Here is a 14,848-nt window from a genome sequence, read left to right on the forward strand (position 1 = left end):
TTAAACTATTATAAACAATAAAAAAAGTTGTAGAAATTTAGATAGAAAATATTAAGTGGTTTTGAATTTGAAGTAAATATTTGATAATATCTGTAATAATTTTTGTGAATAGAAAAAAGAACAATGTAAGTTTGGAAAAAATCTATATAGCTTTGATTAGGTTCATATAAATATATCAGTATAAATGTATATAACTGTATTATAATCTTTATGATAAATGCACAGTATTTTTCAAACTTCTGCTATCCATTTTTCTATTTGTGATTACTGAAGTCATCAAATTTTAATGAAAATAAATGTAATTTTCCAGAAGTATAAAGGGTAAGTTATGTTTTCTGAATATTATTTCTGAGGTTAACATTTTATGAAACTCAGTAAATATAAACAATTCGTGAGTGAGCAAATTTGAAAATGCTAAACACCTCACACATAGGTTTTATAACTGGTGGTGAAATAAGTTACTTGACAGTACTATCCAAAAGCAGCTAAAATATTTGATGGAATTTTTATACTCTGATTATCTGGGGTGAGTTAATGCTTATTAAAAAGGATTAATATGCTTTCATATTTGCCAAATAAGCATATCAGGAAAGAGAATGAGAATTGGCTGCAAGAATTTGGAGTAGGAAAATGTGAACTACTAGAGATAGGCACTCCGAAAGCTACATTACCTCAAAATGCCAATTTACCACATAGTTACATTTTCCTCCCAGTTCTGGCAGACATGTAGTATTAATCCTGTCAGATAGTAGTAGACTTACTTTGTATATGATATAGCTTTGAAAAATCCCACTGGTATGTGGGAGAAATTTCTGGAAACATTATTAGTATTCAGTTCATTTTTGGTCAAAACTTCTATATGTTATGCCTTGTAAGCTTTTAATTTGAGATTCCACACAGACTTCTGATTAAGAGCTTGTAATAATTAAGTTACTCCAAATTCATTTCTGATTAGTACAAAGTTACTGCACTGTGATTTCAAAATTATAAAAAAATTAACAAGAAAAAGATTATTCACCAACGATCTATCACCCCCTCACCCCACTTTCTTTCACCTTCAAGTTAAACTTTTCTTATAAATGAGGACTACCTCAAAATAGCTTGTAGTATGCAATGGCATTTTTTTTATGTTACACATGCCCGTACACACACACACACACACACACACACACACACACACACATACTTGCACGTTTATATACACACAAACATTCATCAAAATGCTATATATTATTTCCATTTTAGAAGTTTTAGTTGTTCATTCTAATTTGTAATCTCCTTTGATGGCCTTATAGACTAAGTTACTCTTGTTCTACTTTTCAAAATGAACTTAATCTAAATATTTTGAAGCAAAACATTAAAAAAAGAAGTGTGAAAAGATGTCCCCTTTCTTCCCTCACTTTAAAAACACAGCTAACCAGTGTCAGTAAGAGAAAATATGTGTTTGTGTTCTCTTCCTCCTCCTACTCTACTTTCCTTCTTCCTCTTTTCCTCGTCCACCTCCTTCTTCTGTGACAGAAAAATGCAAAATGAAAGATTCCTGTGTATACTAAATTTTATGGAGCCCATTTTAAGTTATTCAGGCATTCACATAATGTTCTGTGAAGTTTTTCCTATGTTAGCGGGCATGCAGAGATAGAGATGAATGACATTATAGAATATTTGACAAACTATTAGCAGTCTAGAATCCTTTGAGAAACACGTGTTAATGACAACTAGGACACAAATAAAATGGATATGTCCTGAATACTGAATGTGAAATGCTTTGAAATTAATTATTTTGCTTCCAAATTTAGCTCTCAACTGGCAGATATGGACCATCCCATGTGGTCTATATTCTAGCACATCTGCAAATTAACCTTAATAAATGATATATTTTGATAGTATTTTGAGTGTTATGTCATACTACTTTAAACTTCACATTTGATGAAAATATGCCATTGGTTATCTCATAGAGTTAAGTACAACGCAATTTTTGAGACTCTGCTTCAGCTTCTTTTCTTTGCTTTGCTATACTTTATTCCTATGGCAGTATCAGAAATTTTGGATGATGAAATAAAAGTCATCTAAATTAGGGAGAACTATGTGGCATCTCACATATCTCTTAAACAGCACATTTTTGAGATGCAGCCCATCAGAACCTGCTTATTTGCATATTTGCAATGATGTTCACAGCATTATCTTAACTCCCTTTTGGCAGAGTAAAACAATCACTTGATATTCCATTAAAGTGCCACATAACTGGTAAGTCACATCAGATGGAAAGCTAATTAGCTGTACCACTTTCACATTGTGAAAATGCATTTTTACATGTGTGTGTCCTAATCAGGCCTTTATTGAATACCTCTAGTGCTCAATTTTTTTTGCATTAATTGTTTCAGATTAATTCTTTTGTGTTCTAAGCAATTAATAAGAGGCACAATGTGATACAGTTGCACTGCTGATTCATGACTCCCAGCCCTGAAGTCACTCTGTAGTGATCAGTATTTTTTCATCATCTCTGCGGAGCTATCTACTGCCAATTCTGGGCAGATGTTAAGGTTTTGTCAGGATTGATTTACAATGCATTTGAGGAGTTACCTGAAAAAATGATAAGGTTGTATATTTCAGATCCCAGTTTGAAGGCCCTTATTTATTTTACTGTCTTTAAATCCTGATGGACCCTTGGAATTATGTTCATATTTCCTGGTAGTGTCATGAAAAGTAATGTTACTAGATGACCTTTCATATGGGCCTAGGAAACAGTGCTTGGAAACTTACAAAATTTAAAGAGTTATCATATTTAATAGCTCAAATTTGAAAAGCAGAAGAATTTTGGAGAACCATTCAAATAAAAAAGTATTCAAACAATTTGTCTATCTTAAGTGGAAATATGCTTGTTTACTTGAAATATGAATTCTTTCATTAAAATTTTAGTAAATTTCACTTTTAGTCACCAAGCAACAACTTTTAATAGACATAATTATTCTGTTCCAAAGATAAGATGTATTGTTTTCACAACTGTGAAAAATGGTATTTTTCTTTCATTCCCAGGGATTGATTTAACTGACCCTTGCTGTTTGTTTTGTTTTGATTTGATTTTAGAATTCCAAGTTTATTGCAATTTTGTAATCTGTAAGTTTCTTAACAAATACCTTGTCCATAATTTTCTAGTTAAATAATTTAGTGGCAAAACTTGATACAAACTAGTGTGAAGCTATTTTAGACTTTATAATCATTCATATTCAGTTTTCATTGGACAAATATTACATAAATTTGAGTGCAATTTGCTACTTCAAACATTATAGTATGAAAAGTATATTACCTTTCTCGGGTATGAATCATTTTGAAGTCTAAATACATTTGGCTGAAACAGTTTGGGATAAGGTGATGGCCCACAACTGATATTTACATTCTTTGGCTGTTCCTGGAAGTCCACTTGCTCAATGTTAGCTTTGTGGAGTGGAAGACATTGAGTGGAGGGAGTGGCTTCATTGACCTGGTTCTATTAGATACTAGTGGACATTGTTAATAAGTCACACAGTTTTGTAGAAAATTTTAACTTGTGATCATTACATATAATTGGAGTCTATTTAGTATAAATTGGTTAAAATTTTATTTTCATGAATATGCTATTCTCTATTAGTTACAGTTTACATCTACTGTAATTATACCTATTCAATTCATAATAACTATTAGCATATTTAAAAGGATCTGTGATGATAAGCAATGTGTAATAACAGTTACCTGTTTTTCTTATCTTGTTGGAAAGACATTACCTGTTAAAACCCTCCTGTTTCAATTTCTAGTATATATTTTGCTTTATGCCTTCTAATTAAGACAGTTTTATGTTATTATTAGCAGTTTTATTTGATAACTCTTCATTAATGCTGTGTCAATCATCCAGGATTACTAGGTCCACCACTTATAATAGTGTTTGATGTTTAAATCCAAATTGTCACTTTTATTTATCCATACTTTTGACTTGAAGAAACTTGAAATATTGTATTAAAGTTGGAGCAAGTGATAACTTTGCCCTGAGCCAAACCACTGCTTTTTACTATCTGCACAATTATGTTAATTATATTTTGTTAAAATTTCCATAGGCTTAGTTCTAAACTGAGGTCCAATATGAGTTGTTATTAATTGTAATTAATATTGACAACTTGTGTGTGTACATGCCTTTCTGTTTTTTTGTGTTTTTTTTTTACAGTTACATTTCAAAGAGGAGATGGAGGAATAATGAGCAATGGAAGGTATGCTAAGGAGATTCTTTATTAGTATTTTTAATCAGGACTAGAAAAACTCTGTAGTAAGAAGCTATTATTGTGATAAATGATCACTTATAAGTCTGAGAATTCTAGGAGGAGTTAAATGGCTTACTGCTAGGTTTAATGATCTATCTGTTGTGCACTTTAGAGGAATCAAGTCCAGATGTTTCATATCTCCCAGATGCCCCTGAAGAAATTAGTGGTAAATATCACAAGGAATGTGTTCATTTGTTAGCAGGATGTTTATTGCATTAATTAGACATTAGCAAATGAAGTTGCTGTTGTTTAAGACTCCTTATTGGCTCACACTAAATTGCTGTGAGTGAACAATTACATATAATCGATCACAAAGAAAATGATTCATGGATGATGAATAGGCTGTAGATTGATAGGACTGGATTCCACAACTTTGGATACTCAATTGAAATTGATAAAAGCTGATAACAAACCCATATATCCTCATCTATTTTCCCTTTGCCAATATGGAGATTGTAATTAGGCTCTGGTAATAACTTCCAATCTCCCATTTAATCAATATTTTAGCAAAAAGAGATTAAGTCTAATGAGAACTAGTGGATGTAGCAAGGAAGCAGTTGAATCTTCTTATTGCAGTTCCCATAGAAACACATGTTTCTCTTAGGTATTATACCAGAAGGGGTCTATCAACAACAACAACAAAAAGGTACAATGATTATAGATGTTCTATTTCTCTGTAAATATGTTAATAACTTGGAAAGGAATCAAAATCCCATTTTAACATTAAAGAATGGAATTCTTTATTAAATATGATGTGAAGGAAATTTTCCTTGTAGACTATACTCACATGCTGGAGCAGATCACAGGTGTCTTTTATTGCCTTCAGAAAAACACTTAATAGCCCCCTGATATTTTTCCATTTAAAGAAATTGGAAATGTGCTATTGATGGAACAGTATAAGTACTGTTCATTAATTTCTTTCAAGTTCTTTGCCTCTAAATCAAACATGAAGGCTCACAATAAGGGTGACAGGCTAGAGAGGACAGATTCATGCTGGGACTGCAGTTACTGGGAGCAAAATAACCCAAAGTCCTGGAAATGGCTAATACCAAGAAGCCATTCTGAAAGATTGTTCCCTTGAGGTGTCAATTTATCATCAAACCTCGTGTGGGGTTACTACTATGGCCAATTCCCAGCAGTTTCAGGGCAGAAGTCTGATTTCTTGTGGAGTTTGACAGGATCCCAGGCAAAGAGACTTCTTCCACTGACAGGGTTGATCTATATATAGCCTTAATGAATTGCCAAAGTTCTTTAATTTTGAGAGCCTACACATTTTAATTCTAAATTCAATTAAAATCTTCTTAAATTCCTTAATCATTTCTAGTGCATGAGACAGGCATCAAAATCTTTCATTGAGCTCCATAGTCTGATTTCCTTTTCATTTCTGTTGTAGCCGCCCAGGCCTTCTAAATGCGGGTGATCCCAGCTATCCATGGCTTGATGATTCATGGCCAGCCACAACCTTGCCAGTGAACAACAGCAATAGTGGCCCAAATGAAATTGGAAATTTTGGGCGTGGAGGTAAGTTGTATTTTTCGAAATAATGTTGTTTTTAATTTTGTTTTTGATTCTGTTTTCATTTTCCAGATATTTTTAAGAGATGGAGAGTATTTCTTCCATAGTTAAAAGAATAAAGCACATATATTAATATTGCTGTATGTTTCCAAAATATTTTATTATAAAATTAGTGTGTCTATAATACCTTAAAAAATAAAGTAAAGAAGGTCATTATTAATGTGGAAGTATCCATAATACATTTTGTTTTTAGGAATATCAGTACAAGGTAACTAAAATCAGGGAATATACTGTTAATTAGGGTTTATGCTTTTGGAACAAATACTTCATTTTTTAAAATCTTATTAAACATGTATTTATTGAGTACCTCCTGTGTACCTGGCACTATGGCAGTCAGAAAGAATATAATATTGGTATAAATAGTGATCATCCTTTACCCCATTTTATTTCATGTGAGGAAGACAGTTAACTAGATGGGGTGGCATGTTCAGAGAGAACTTTCTATTCTACAATCATTAATTGCTATTCCAAAGCAAAGATAAAACAGTGCAAAGTGGCTGACACGATAAAACCTCCAAAATTTCACGCTAAACTCCCCTCCATAGGTTTTTCTAAAGAGACAGAGTTGTATCTAATATAAATAATGACTGCTTCCTCCCAAATGCACTTTTTCTTCTGGTCAGTTGGATAGGTTAGTTTAGATAAAGATGAGAGGAGTAGAGAATTCCCTGATTGGCTCAGCAATTATACATAAGTTTTCTCCTGGTACAATACTATGCAGACAGTAAATGGACTTGAACTGCCTTATCAGTACCCTGATAAAAAAGGCTGAAATAAAGGCTGCTAGAAATAAGAGACTAGAAATAAGAGAGACATTGGGCTGGGGTTGTGGTTCAATGGTAGAGCTTTTGCCTAGCACATGTGAGGCCCTGGGTTCAAACCTAAAAATAACAAAATAATAAAGGTATTATTGTTGTCCATCTACAATGAAAAAAATTAAAAGACAAAATGACAGACATTCAACCTTTTTAAGAAATTAATAGGAGACTGTGGATGTAGCTTATTGGTAGAGGACTTCTCCAGCATGACCAGGGGCCTAAGTTGATTACCCAGCACTGAAAGGGAGGGTAGGTGAGGGGATAAGAAGGAAGGGAAAGACGGAACTTCCTAACGGTTGAGTTCAACGATGTTAGAAAGCACAAAGGGACAAGAAAGAAAAGATGTTCTAAGTCACATTAAGAGTTTAAACTTTGTCCAGAGGGTAATCAGAAATTATTGGTGAATTTTTAAGAGGAGAATGCTGAGATGTAAACACTTTTAAATCATTCAGGCTTCTTCTGGGTGGAGAATGGAAAAAGTAGAAAACTGGAGTGAGGAATTCGGAGATTCTTGTAAAGCAAAGCAAATTTAGATAGACACACTAGAAGATTTCCACACTTGGAGAATTAATTCGGAAGACCCAGGGCTGTGCTAAACTGTTCCAGTTCTACTAAAAGCTGCAGTGGATTTCACATGTATGACTATATAAGCATATACACTTAAAAAGAAGGGCTGGGCCTGTGGCTCAGTGGTAGAGTGCTCACCTAGTATGGGTGAGACATGGGGTTCCATCCTCAGCACTACATAAAAATCAATAAATAAAAATAAAGGCATTGTGTCCACCTACAACTAAAAAAATTTTTTAAAAAAATTGGAGTAATTATGGATCCTTGCATTTTCTCTTCAAGATGGATTAACAATGTATTTGCATATAAAGTAATACCTCAAATTATAAAGTTACTAAGTATTTCATAAGCCTGATTTCTATGAATATCATTTCAATTAACTCCTTTTCCTTCTTGAAAATAAAATATAAAGATAACCATCCCTACCTCGTAGGTGTGTAATAAGAATTAAATTGATGACAATATATAGTTTTCACACAGAGCTTAACTGCATAATCAACTCCCAAAGGTATCAGATTAAATGAGAAAATACAAAGAAAGCTGTAAGTTTCTTTGACTTCCTGCTTTCTCTCTGTATGCCTTTACTGTCGCCTGGGAAGTTTGTGTGTCTGAGTATTCCCAACCAAGGAAACAGATCATCTTTCCCCTAAAATGCAGACTGATTTTTGCCTAAAGGAATTCTGTTCCCAAAGTTTTTATCAGTCAATAATAACTTCCTATTTTACACTTTGTATTAGAACATCACAAGGTTCTATCTTTGTATCAAGAGATACATGCCTCAGATGGAGAAAACATTTTCTTTTTCTGTTGGCTAGCAAGCTAAATTAACATCTAAAATATCTTAGTCCAATTTAACTGAAGGTAGAATGCAGGGTTTTTCTTCCATTTGTACCTTATTTTTATGGCATGAATATCAAGGCCAAGACAAAGTTTTTCCAGTTTCTACCCACTCTCTTTTCAATTTGATAGTCATTTAAACACTTGTGCCAGAAATACTGTAGGACATTTTTGTATATTTAAATTTATGTCTTTTGCACAATTATGAAATACATAAACATATTTACATGTTTAAAGTCAAGAGACTAGAGTTAAGCAAGATAATTTGAGAAGTGGATATAGAATGCACGTCTGGTAGATTTTTAATGCCTCTGCTATTTTATTTATACTGCTGTGTAGTCTGAAGTTGGGTTCATATGTATGATTTTATAACCACATTCACTTAGAAAAATAAGCATGGATACTGACATTTTCCCTTTACAAATAGAATACCAATATATGAATGTAATGAAAATCATATTTTGAAAAATGAAAAAATTAATTATTTCATAATTTTGCATTTTACCAATGCAAACTATGAGAAATGCATTTAAACATTCCATCAGCAAGTGCTTACTCTCATAACAGTAGGTGAGGAATTATGGTAATGAAAGCATAAATCCAATAGGCTCCTGTTCTCAAGTAACTTATGATGCCATGAGGAAGGCAGTCCTTCATACAAATAATTACATTGGGCAAAAATAAAATAAATCCATGAATACAAATAAAGCCAAGGTACTCAAAAGCTGCACCACTAATCCAAACTGGAGTCAAGGTTTCTCGAATTCATTGTTTTCCAAAACAAATGTTAACAAGTGCCAGTCAGACAGCATTAAGGTTGGCGGGGACAGCAAGAAATATTAAATGAAAAGTCCTTCCTAATGATGGCCGCACTTATTCAGAGCCAGCTTGTTGAATGGAGGGCTAGTCCAGAGTTCCAGAGTATTTCGTGTTATAAGATTCTCCTCCACATACAGATATTCATGTGTGATTCTCCAATGTTTCAGTGTTGGATATAATTTAATTTAGTTTTTGAAAATGTGGGAGTGATCAAATAATATTTGAAGACAATACATGCAGCCCAAAAATCAATATAGAAGCACTTAGGCTGGAAGGCTGACTATAATTTCATCTAGCAGAGAAAGAGAGATACTCTATTTCCAGAGCCATAACTTTAGTGTTTAATTGTTAGTAATATTATGTAGAATTATATTCTTGGACAATATTGTTCCATTTTTTAATTGTTTGAGCACAGAACCCTTTCAATAACATGTAACTGAAGGGACTCTGGAGAACCTTAAGTTCAAGATATGAGAAACTGAGGTCCACGTAGGAGAAACATTTCTATTCAATTAATATTCAAATATTCAGCAGTGAGAGATAGGTGGAGAGAGCCCAAAAACTTATGCAAAAAAAAAAGATCTGGTGGGGGTTTTTTGCCAATTTTTGATATAGTCTTAAATATTCAAGGTTCTGAGAATTAAAAAAAATGATACTAATACTTGAGAATGAGCAATGCTTCTTAAAATCAGATTCTATAATTATTAATCACAAATAAATAATGACAGAAAAACAATTTTGATATTCTGAAATCCAAAAACAATTTCTTGCTTATGCAACCTAGCATAATTTAAAATGTGAATATGTGTAACAGTCTCACTGAGATGCCTTTAAAATCTTTACTTAAATAAACATCCACATATTTGTAAAACAGGTTGGTATTCCAGACTTTCAAAACTTCAGAAAGAGTGAAATTGCACACTGTACACAATATATTATAAATTTCTTGTCACTGTTGTTAATGAAGATTTTTTTTAGTATTTATAAAATTCCAAAGAAAAGCTAATACTTCTGTAAGCACTTTTATTTCAAGTACTATGGGCATTATCAAATCTAAAAGTTTTAAAGACAGTTGAAATGTCTTATAATGAAGAGATCAAGTGGTTTCATGACCTCAAGTCCTATGAAGTGATATTTTCAGAACATACATTATTCAGGACTGCACTATAATTAGATTTATCTTAACTGTACATGATTAATACTAGAGTTAGTGATTTCTCTTTTAGATTCACTTAGTGTCTTTCTTCTGAAAAGGGAAAAGAGCTCAGGAGCGAGGTGGCAGATCTGAATTATAAAGCATCCTGTAAAGATAATTCAGCATACCAAAATGATAAATGGACCGATTGATATTCAGTGTTGTTCCTGAAGTTTAATTTTACTCTTGCTGTATTACAACGTGAAACTGTAATTCTCCACTTCTAAGTGTTGATAGCATAAATTAAACTCACTGATCACTAATGTTGCTTTTTCTATAGTTAAATCCTGCTATATTATGGAAATGACTTATTCATGAAAATTTTCCTTTGTTATGCAAGAAAAAAAGAACACATTTTCTACCATCAGTTCTCCATTTCTGCAGTTATAAAATCAGATCACATAAATGTCAGGTAAAAACTTCAGAAAAATGGATTTCAAAATCAGGGTCGTATAATTTTGGAAATTTTTGCAACTATTTAGCAGCCATATTCCATATCTTTGGGGATGAAGTGGAAAGAGCTGTTTTCAGGCACAATTTGTAGATTCCCTCTGTTCATTGCTGCTGTATCTTGCTACCACTTTCCTTGATTCTAAAACATAGTGAACAACTGAAAGCATGTTTCAGTAGTGAAATATCCCAAATTTTTCATTCCTGGTTAGAGGAAATGGGGGAAGGGATGTGTTAAGCAGTGAGACGTGAAGGACGAGCAGTAGGCCTGCCTGTCACTGAGGTTGATAGCTTGGCGATGGTTGTATATCATCTACCCTTCATTGGTTCATGAAGCCCATCTCAGCTGAAATGCAAACGTGTGGCATGACACATTTATTTTTCATCTTCAATTCTCATAGTTTTGGGCTTCCTGTGTGTCATTAAATTGTTTCATTTCCCTATGTTCATCACGGATTTGCTGCCACCAGTTCCAGGCCAAGGGGATAAAACAGCAAAGATGCTCTCATATGGAGCCATTTATAGCAGCATTGACTTCACTACCAAAACCACTTACAACAGTTCCAGCCAAATAACACAGGCTACCCCATATGCCACGACACAGATCTTGCATTCCAATAGCATCCATGAATTGGCTGTCGATCTGCCTGATCCACAGTGGAAAAGCTCAATTCAGCAAAAAACAGATCTGATGGGATTTGGTTATTCTCTGCCTGAACAGAACAAAGGTAACAATGGTGAGTCACATTCTTCTGTCCTGAGAAGTTAACTTCATGTCATTTGTGCATGAGATAGAAATTAGTATTTGTTGTTCAATTCAGTGATGCATTACCAGGTTCACTACCTAAACTAAAAAAACATACTGGCATGTATTCAGTACCTTGAACAATTCCTACCACCACCGCCACTGCCTCCACCGCCGCTACCACACACCAACACCAATCGGGTTCATCCATTCAGCTGTTTTTCAATATAGTGATCAACAATCCATCTGTACTTCCATTAGGACAGGCTAGAGGAGTCATTCCTCCACTCTCCCATGACATCCGCTTCTGAGTTGCTAACTGCATGTTCTGCATGGGCTTGTGCTGTGAACTAATCACATGATGCCACTATGACCTCTGACTTTAACCCTTAGCCTTACTTTACATCCCTGACTACCGATTGGCTGAGGGATTGTCTAATAGAATGCCACACAACCAGTCACAGGATTTCAGCACCACCAGCTCTCACAACAGCTCAGAAAGGAGTGGCAGTCTCTCAGGTTGGTCTCATCACAGTAAGGAGAAATATTTGTTTGTCACCAGCATATGACCTGTGTTCCCTAACAACTGATGAGGAAATATTGAATCGCAAGCCACTGTCAGGCATTTATCTTTCAAATGACAATAACATTTGATCCTGGTGAAATTATGCCTTGGTGGGGGTGGGCAATAAAAATCATTGTCATCACTTACGTACTAACTGCACAATAATGTATTGAAAGAAAAACAGTGCCATTTTACTAATTACTATTCCTTAAAGAGCAGATGAGTTCATTCCATCTTGAACCAAATATATGAGTCCAAAGAACTTTATAATAAAAAGATCATGCATGAAAGTTAACTCCAGGTCATTGATATCAAAAGATAAATTCAACTGAAATGAAAATAATCTCAGAGATGATTTCATATCGGGATGCCAATGATATAACTTCCTATTTTAGGACAACCTCTCAAATATTATGTAATAGTTATCAATTCAATGATTACTATGCTAAATATGAATGTTAATATGTGAAATTATTAATTTTTACTTCAAAAAATACAATATTTGATAACAATAACTATTTTATGCTGTCACTTTTAATATATATTTGAGAAATATCAGCTAAACCAACAAGTGTAAGGAAAAACGCATTTCATTGGATAGAAATATATTCCTATCCTAATGAGTTATCCTCCCTTTGTATGTGAGGATATTGTATTAACGACATTGTAAATTCCACCTATTTACATCACATGCCTTTTTCTGCCTACTTCTGACTGGTTCCTGACTCCACTTACTTAATATGCTTAATTATATGCTAATTGTTTTTATGGAGTTTCTGTTTGGTTTTTTAAAATTACATATTAATAATAAAGGATTATAGTGTACTATGATACTGTGCAGTCTCCAAGGCATCAAGACTATGAAGAGTTAACTTTTTCTTATCATTAGTGTTACATTTACTAAATTACTTTTCCTCAGGAGATGGAACCTTCTCAGAATGAAAATGTTAATGCTCTCTCTTCCCTCCAAAATGAGTCATTTGCTCTTCTTGCCTATTGGTAGGATTAGGTACATTATAGAATTCAGAAAATTTTAAACATCTGTTATGAATTTAAACTGGCTTAATAATATAAGGGAATGTTTTGAATGACCTTCTATGTCATTTATGCGGGCATTTATTTATAATTAGTCCCACAATTTTTCTGAATAATTAAAAAGTAATTTTGTTGGATATTCCTTTTTATTTCATTAAATATATGTAAAGATCAAGCAATATATGAAAATAAATCTCCATATTGCAAGCCATGGACTCCATAAGACCTGTAAATCTTTCATTAAATGTTCTGTATAGATTGATTTTCACCAAATTTAAAAGTTATCTTTTGAGTAATTGAAAGCAGAACAGGATTCACAATGGTGCTTGCTGCTGTTTGAATCCATTAATCTCTTGAGTGACATTTACATATATCCAGGAATTATATTAACTACTTCATCTACATTTGAATACAGGATTACTTGAATTGGTGATAGAAAGCATTTTTTAGTAGGTAAGAGTGAGGTGATTATTCCTTTTACAGTTTAGTCTAATTGAGTTTAATGTTACACTTTTGTTTAATTCTTTTTATTTATAGCTATGTTTCCTAGGGGCCAAATCTAAGAATTAACTGCCCCGTGGCTAGCTAATCATATATTATGGGATTTTTTAAATCTGTGCACATTGGTGTAACCAATTTAAAATAATCACAGTGACAAAGAAAATTGGGCATTTCTGAATTATTTGAGTGAACTTCTTACCCTCTTTGAAACACTTTTATAATGCATTCAATATGTAAGTTCTGAGTACTTCTTGTTAAATATCCAACCAGTAAAAACTATACAATAAAACTCAGATGTTTTAAAATAGTATTTTAAATCATAGTTGTATGTGTATATAATATAAAATATTGGTAACAATAGCTAAATCTTTTAATATTTTTTTAAAAATAGACCATATGTTTAATTTTAAAATGAATTGCTTTTATGATTTATTTTTTTTACAGAGAAGTCATTTTTTAAGCTTTAACTATCCAACTATTTACATTTTTATTTTAAGAGAAAAGGGTCAAATATGTTTACAAGGCATCAATATCTGCTTCGTTAAAACATAATTTAGGTACTCTGGCCTTCAGATGATACAGGGTTCAAGGTGAAGCAGCAGACTGTGGCTTGCTTCTCTAAAGATTCAGATCTCAAGAGATTTTAACAGTTGTCAGTTATATCAAGCTCACCTCCATCTCAAAGTGTTGTTAAGACGTCCTAAGATGCATGTGTTGATGAATAATAGTCCTACCCAGACTGATCAAATGAAAGAACAGATATTTCTCCAGAACAGGGGAAAAATAAGTGTTGGTTGTAAAGTACACAGTAATTCTCTCTGTGCTTCAGCTATTTCCAGAACACATTTAAAAGCCTGTTGTTGTTTGGAAGCATAATAATGAGTAGCTTTCTTGAACCTGAGCAAGGGCTTCAACAATGAGGTTCAGAGCTCTAGAAATATTTTCAAGTTAAGCTGCTCAGTAGTAAATCTGATTGTTCTCTTGCTATGTGAAAGTGAATCACATAACATTCAGAGCCTTAGTGTCATCATCTAGAATACGGAGGTGTAGGAACTTCTTTCTTAGGCACTTTGTTCAGGTGAGATTCAAATGACATTTCTAAAATGCTGGAGAATGTGATTAGGATTGTGCATACATAAAGTTGAAAGGGAGTGATCAGGAAGAACAAATAGCTCAAGCATTCTTCTCTCAATCATTGAAATATAGTTCTGATACTGTAAAAAGGAAATAGACCTTAGTGATTGGTGGGTTAAGGAAATGAGGAATTGAGGTTCATTTACCTTAAAAACAAAAATTACATACTTATAACCCAGCAAGCATATTATTATTTTTATTCTGAATATGAGGCCTTTTCTGACAAGTAAGACTTCAGAAAACAAGTGAAACTGGTTTTGCTATGAGGAAGAGAAGACAGGAGAAAGCAATTATGATTGGCATTTATTGAGTTTTTCTGTG

The 14,848-nt window shown here is 33.2% G+C and overlaps 1 protein-coding gene across 1 annotated transcript in view; it reads left to right on the forward strand.

The window, feature by feature from the left end:
• Positions 1-2,696: 2,696 nt before the first annotated feature.
• LOC143640214 (roundabout homolog 2-like) overlaps positions 2,697-14,848 on the forward strand; it is a gene marked incomplete at its 3' end in the record, with an annotated part of 47,224 nt that continues 35,072 nt past the window's right edge. The window contains 5 exon segments of the mRNA XM_077108099.1: positions 2,697-2,703; positions 4,193-4,235; positions 5,680-5,805; positions 11,001-11,284; positions 11,686-11,811. Of these exon segments, the coding sequence (XP_076964214.1) occupies positions 2,697-2,703; positions 4,193-4,235; positions 5,680-5,805; positions 11,001-11,284; positions 11,686-11,811 (586 nt within the window).

This window comes from Callospermophilus lateralis, unplaced genomic scaffold (assembly GCF_048772815.1).
Source record: "Callospermophilus lateralis isolate mCalLat2 unplaced genomic scaffold, mCalLat2.hap1 Scaffold_137, whole genome shotgun sequence".
Taxonomy (NCBI): domain Eukaryota; kingdom Metazoa; phylum Chordata; class Mammalia; order Rodentia; family Sciuridae; genus Callospermophilus; species Callospermophilus lateralis.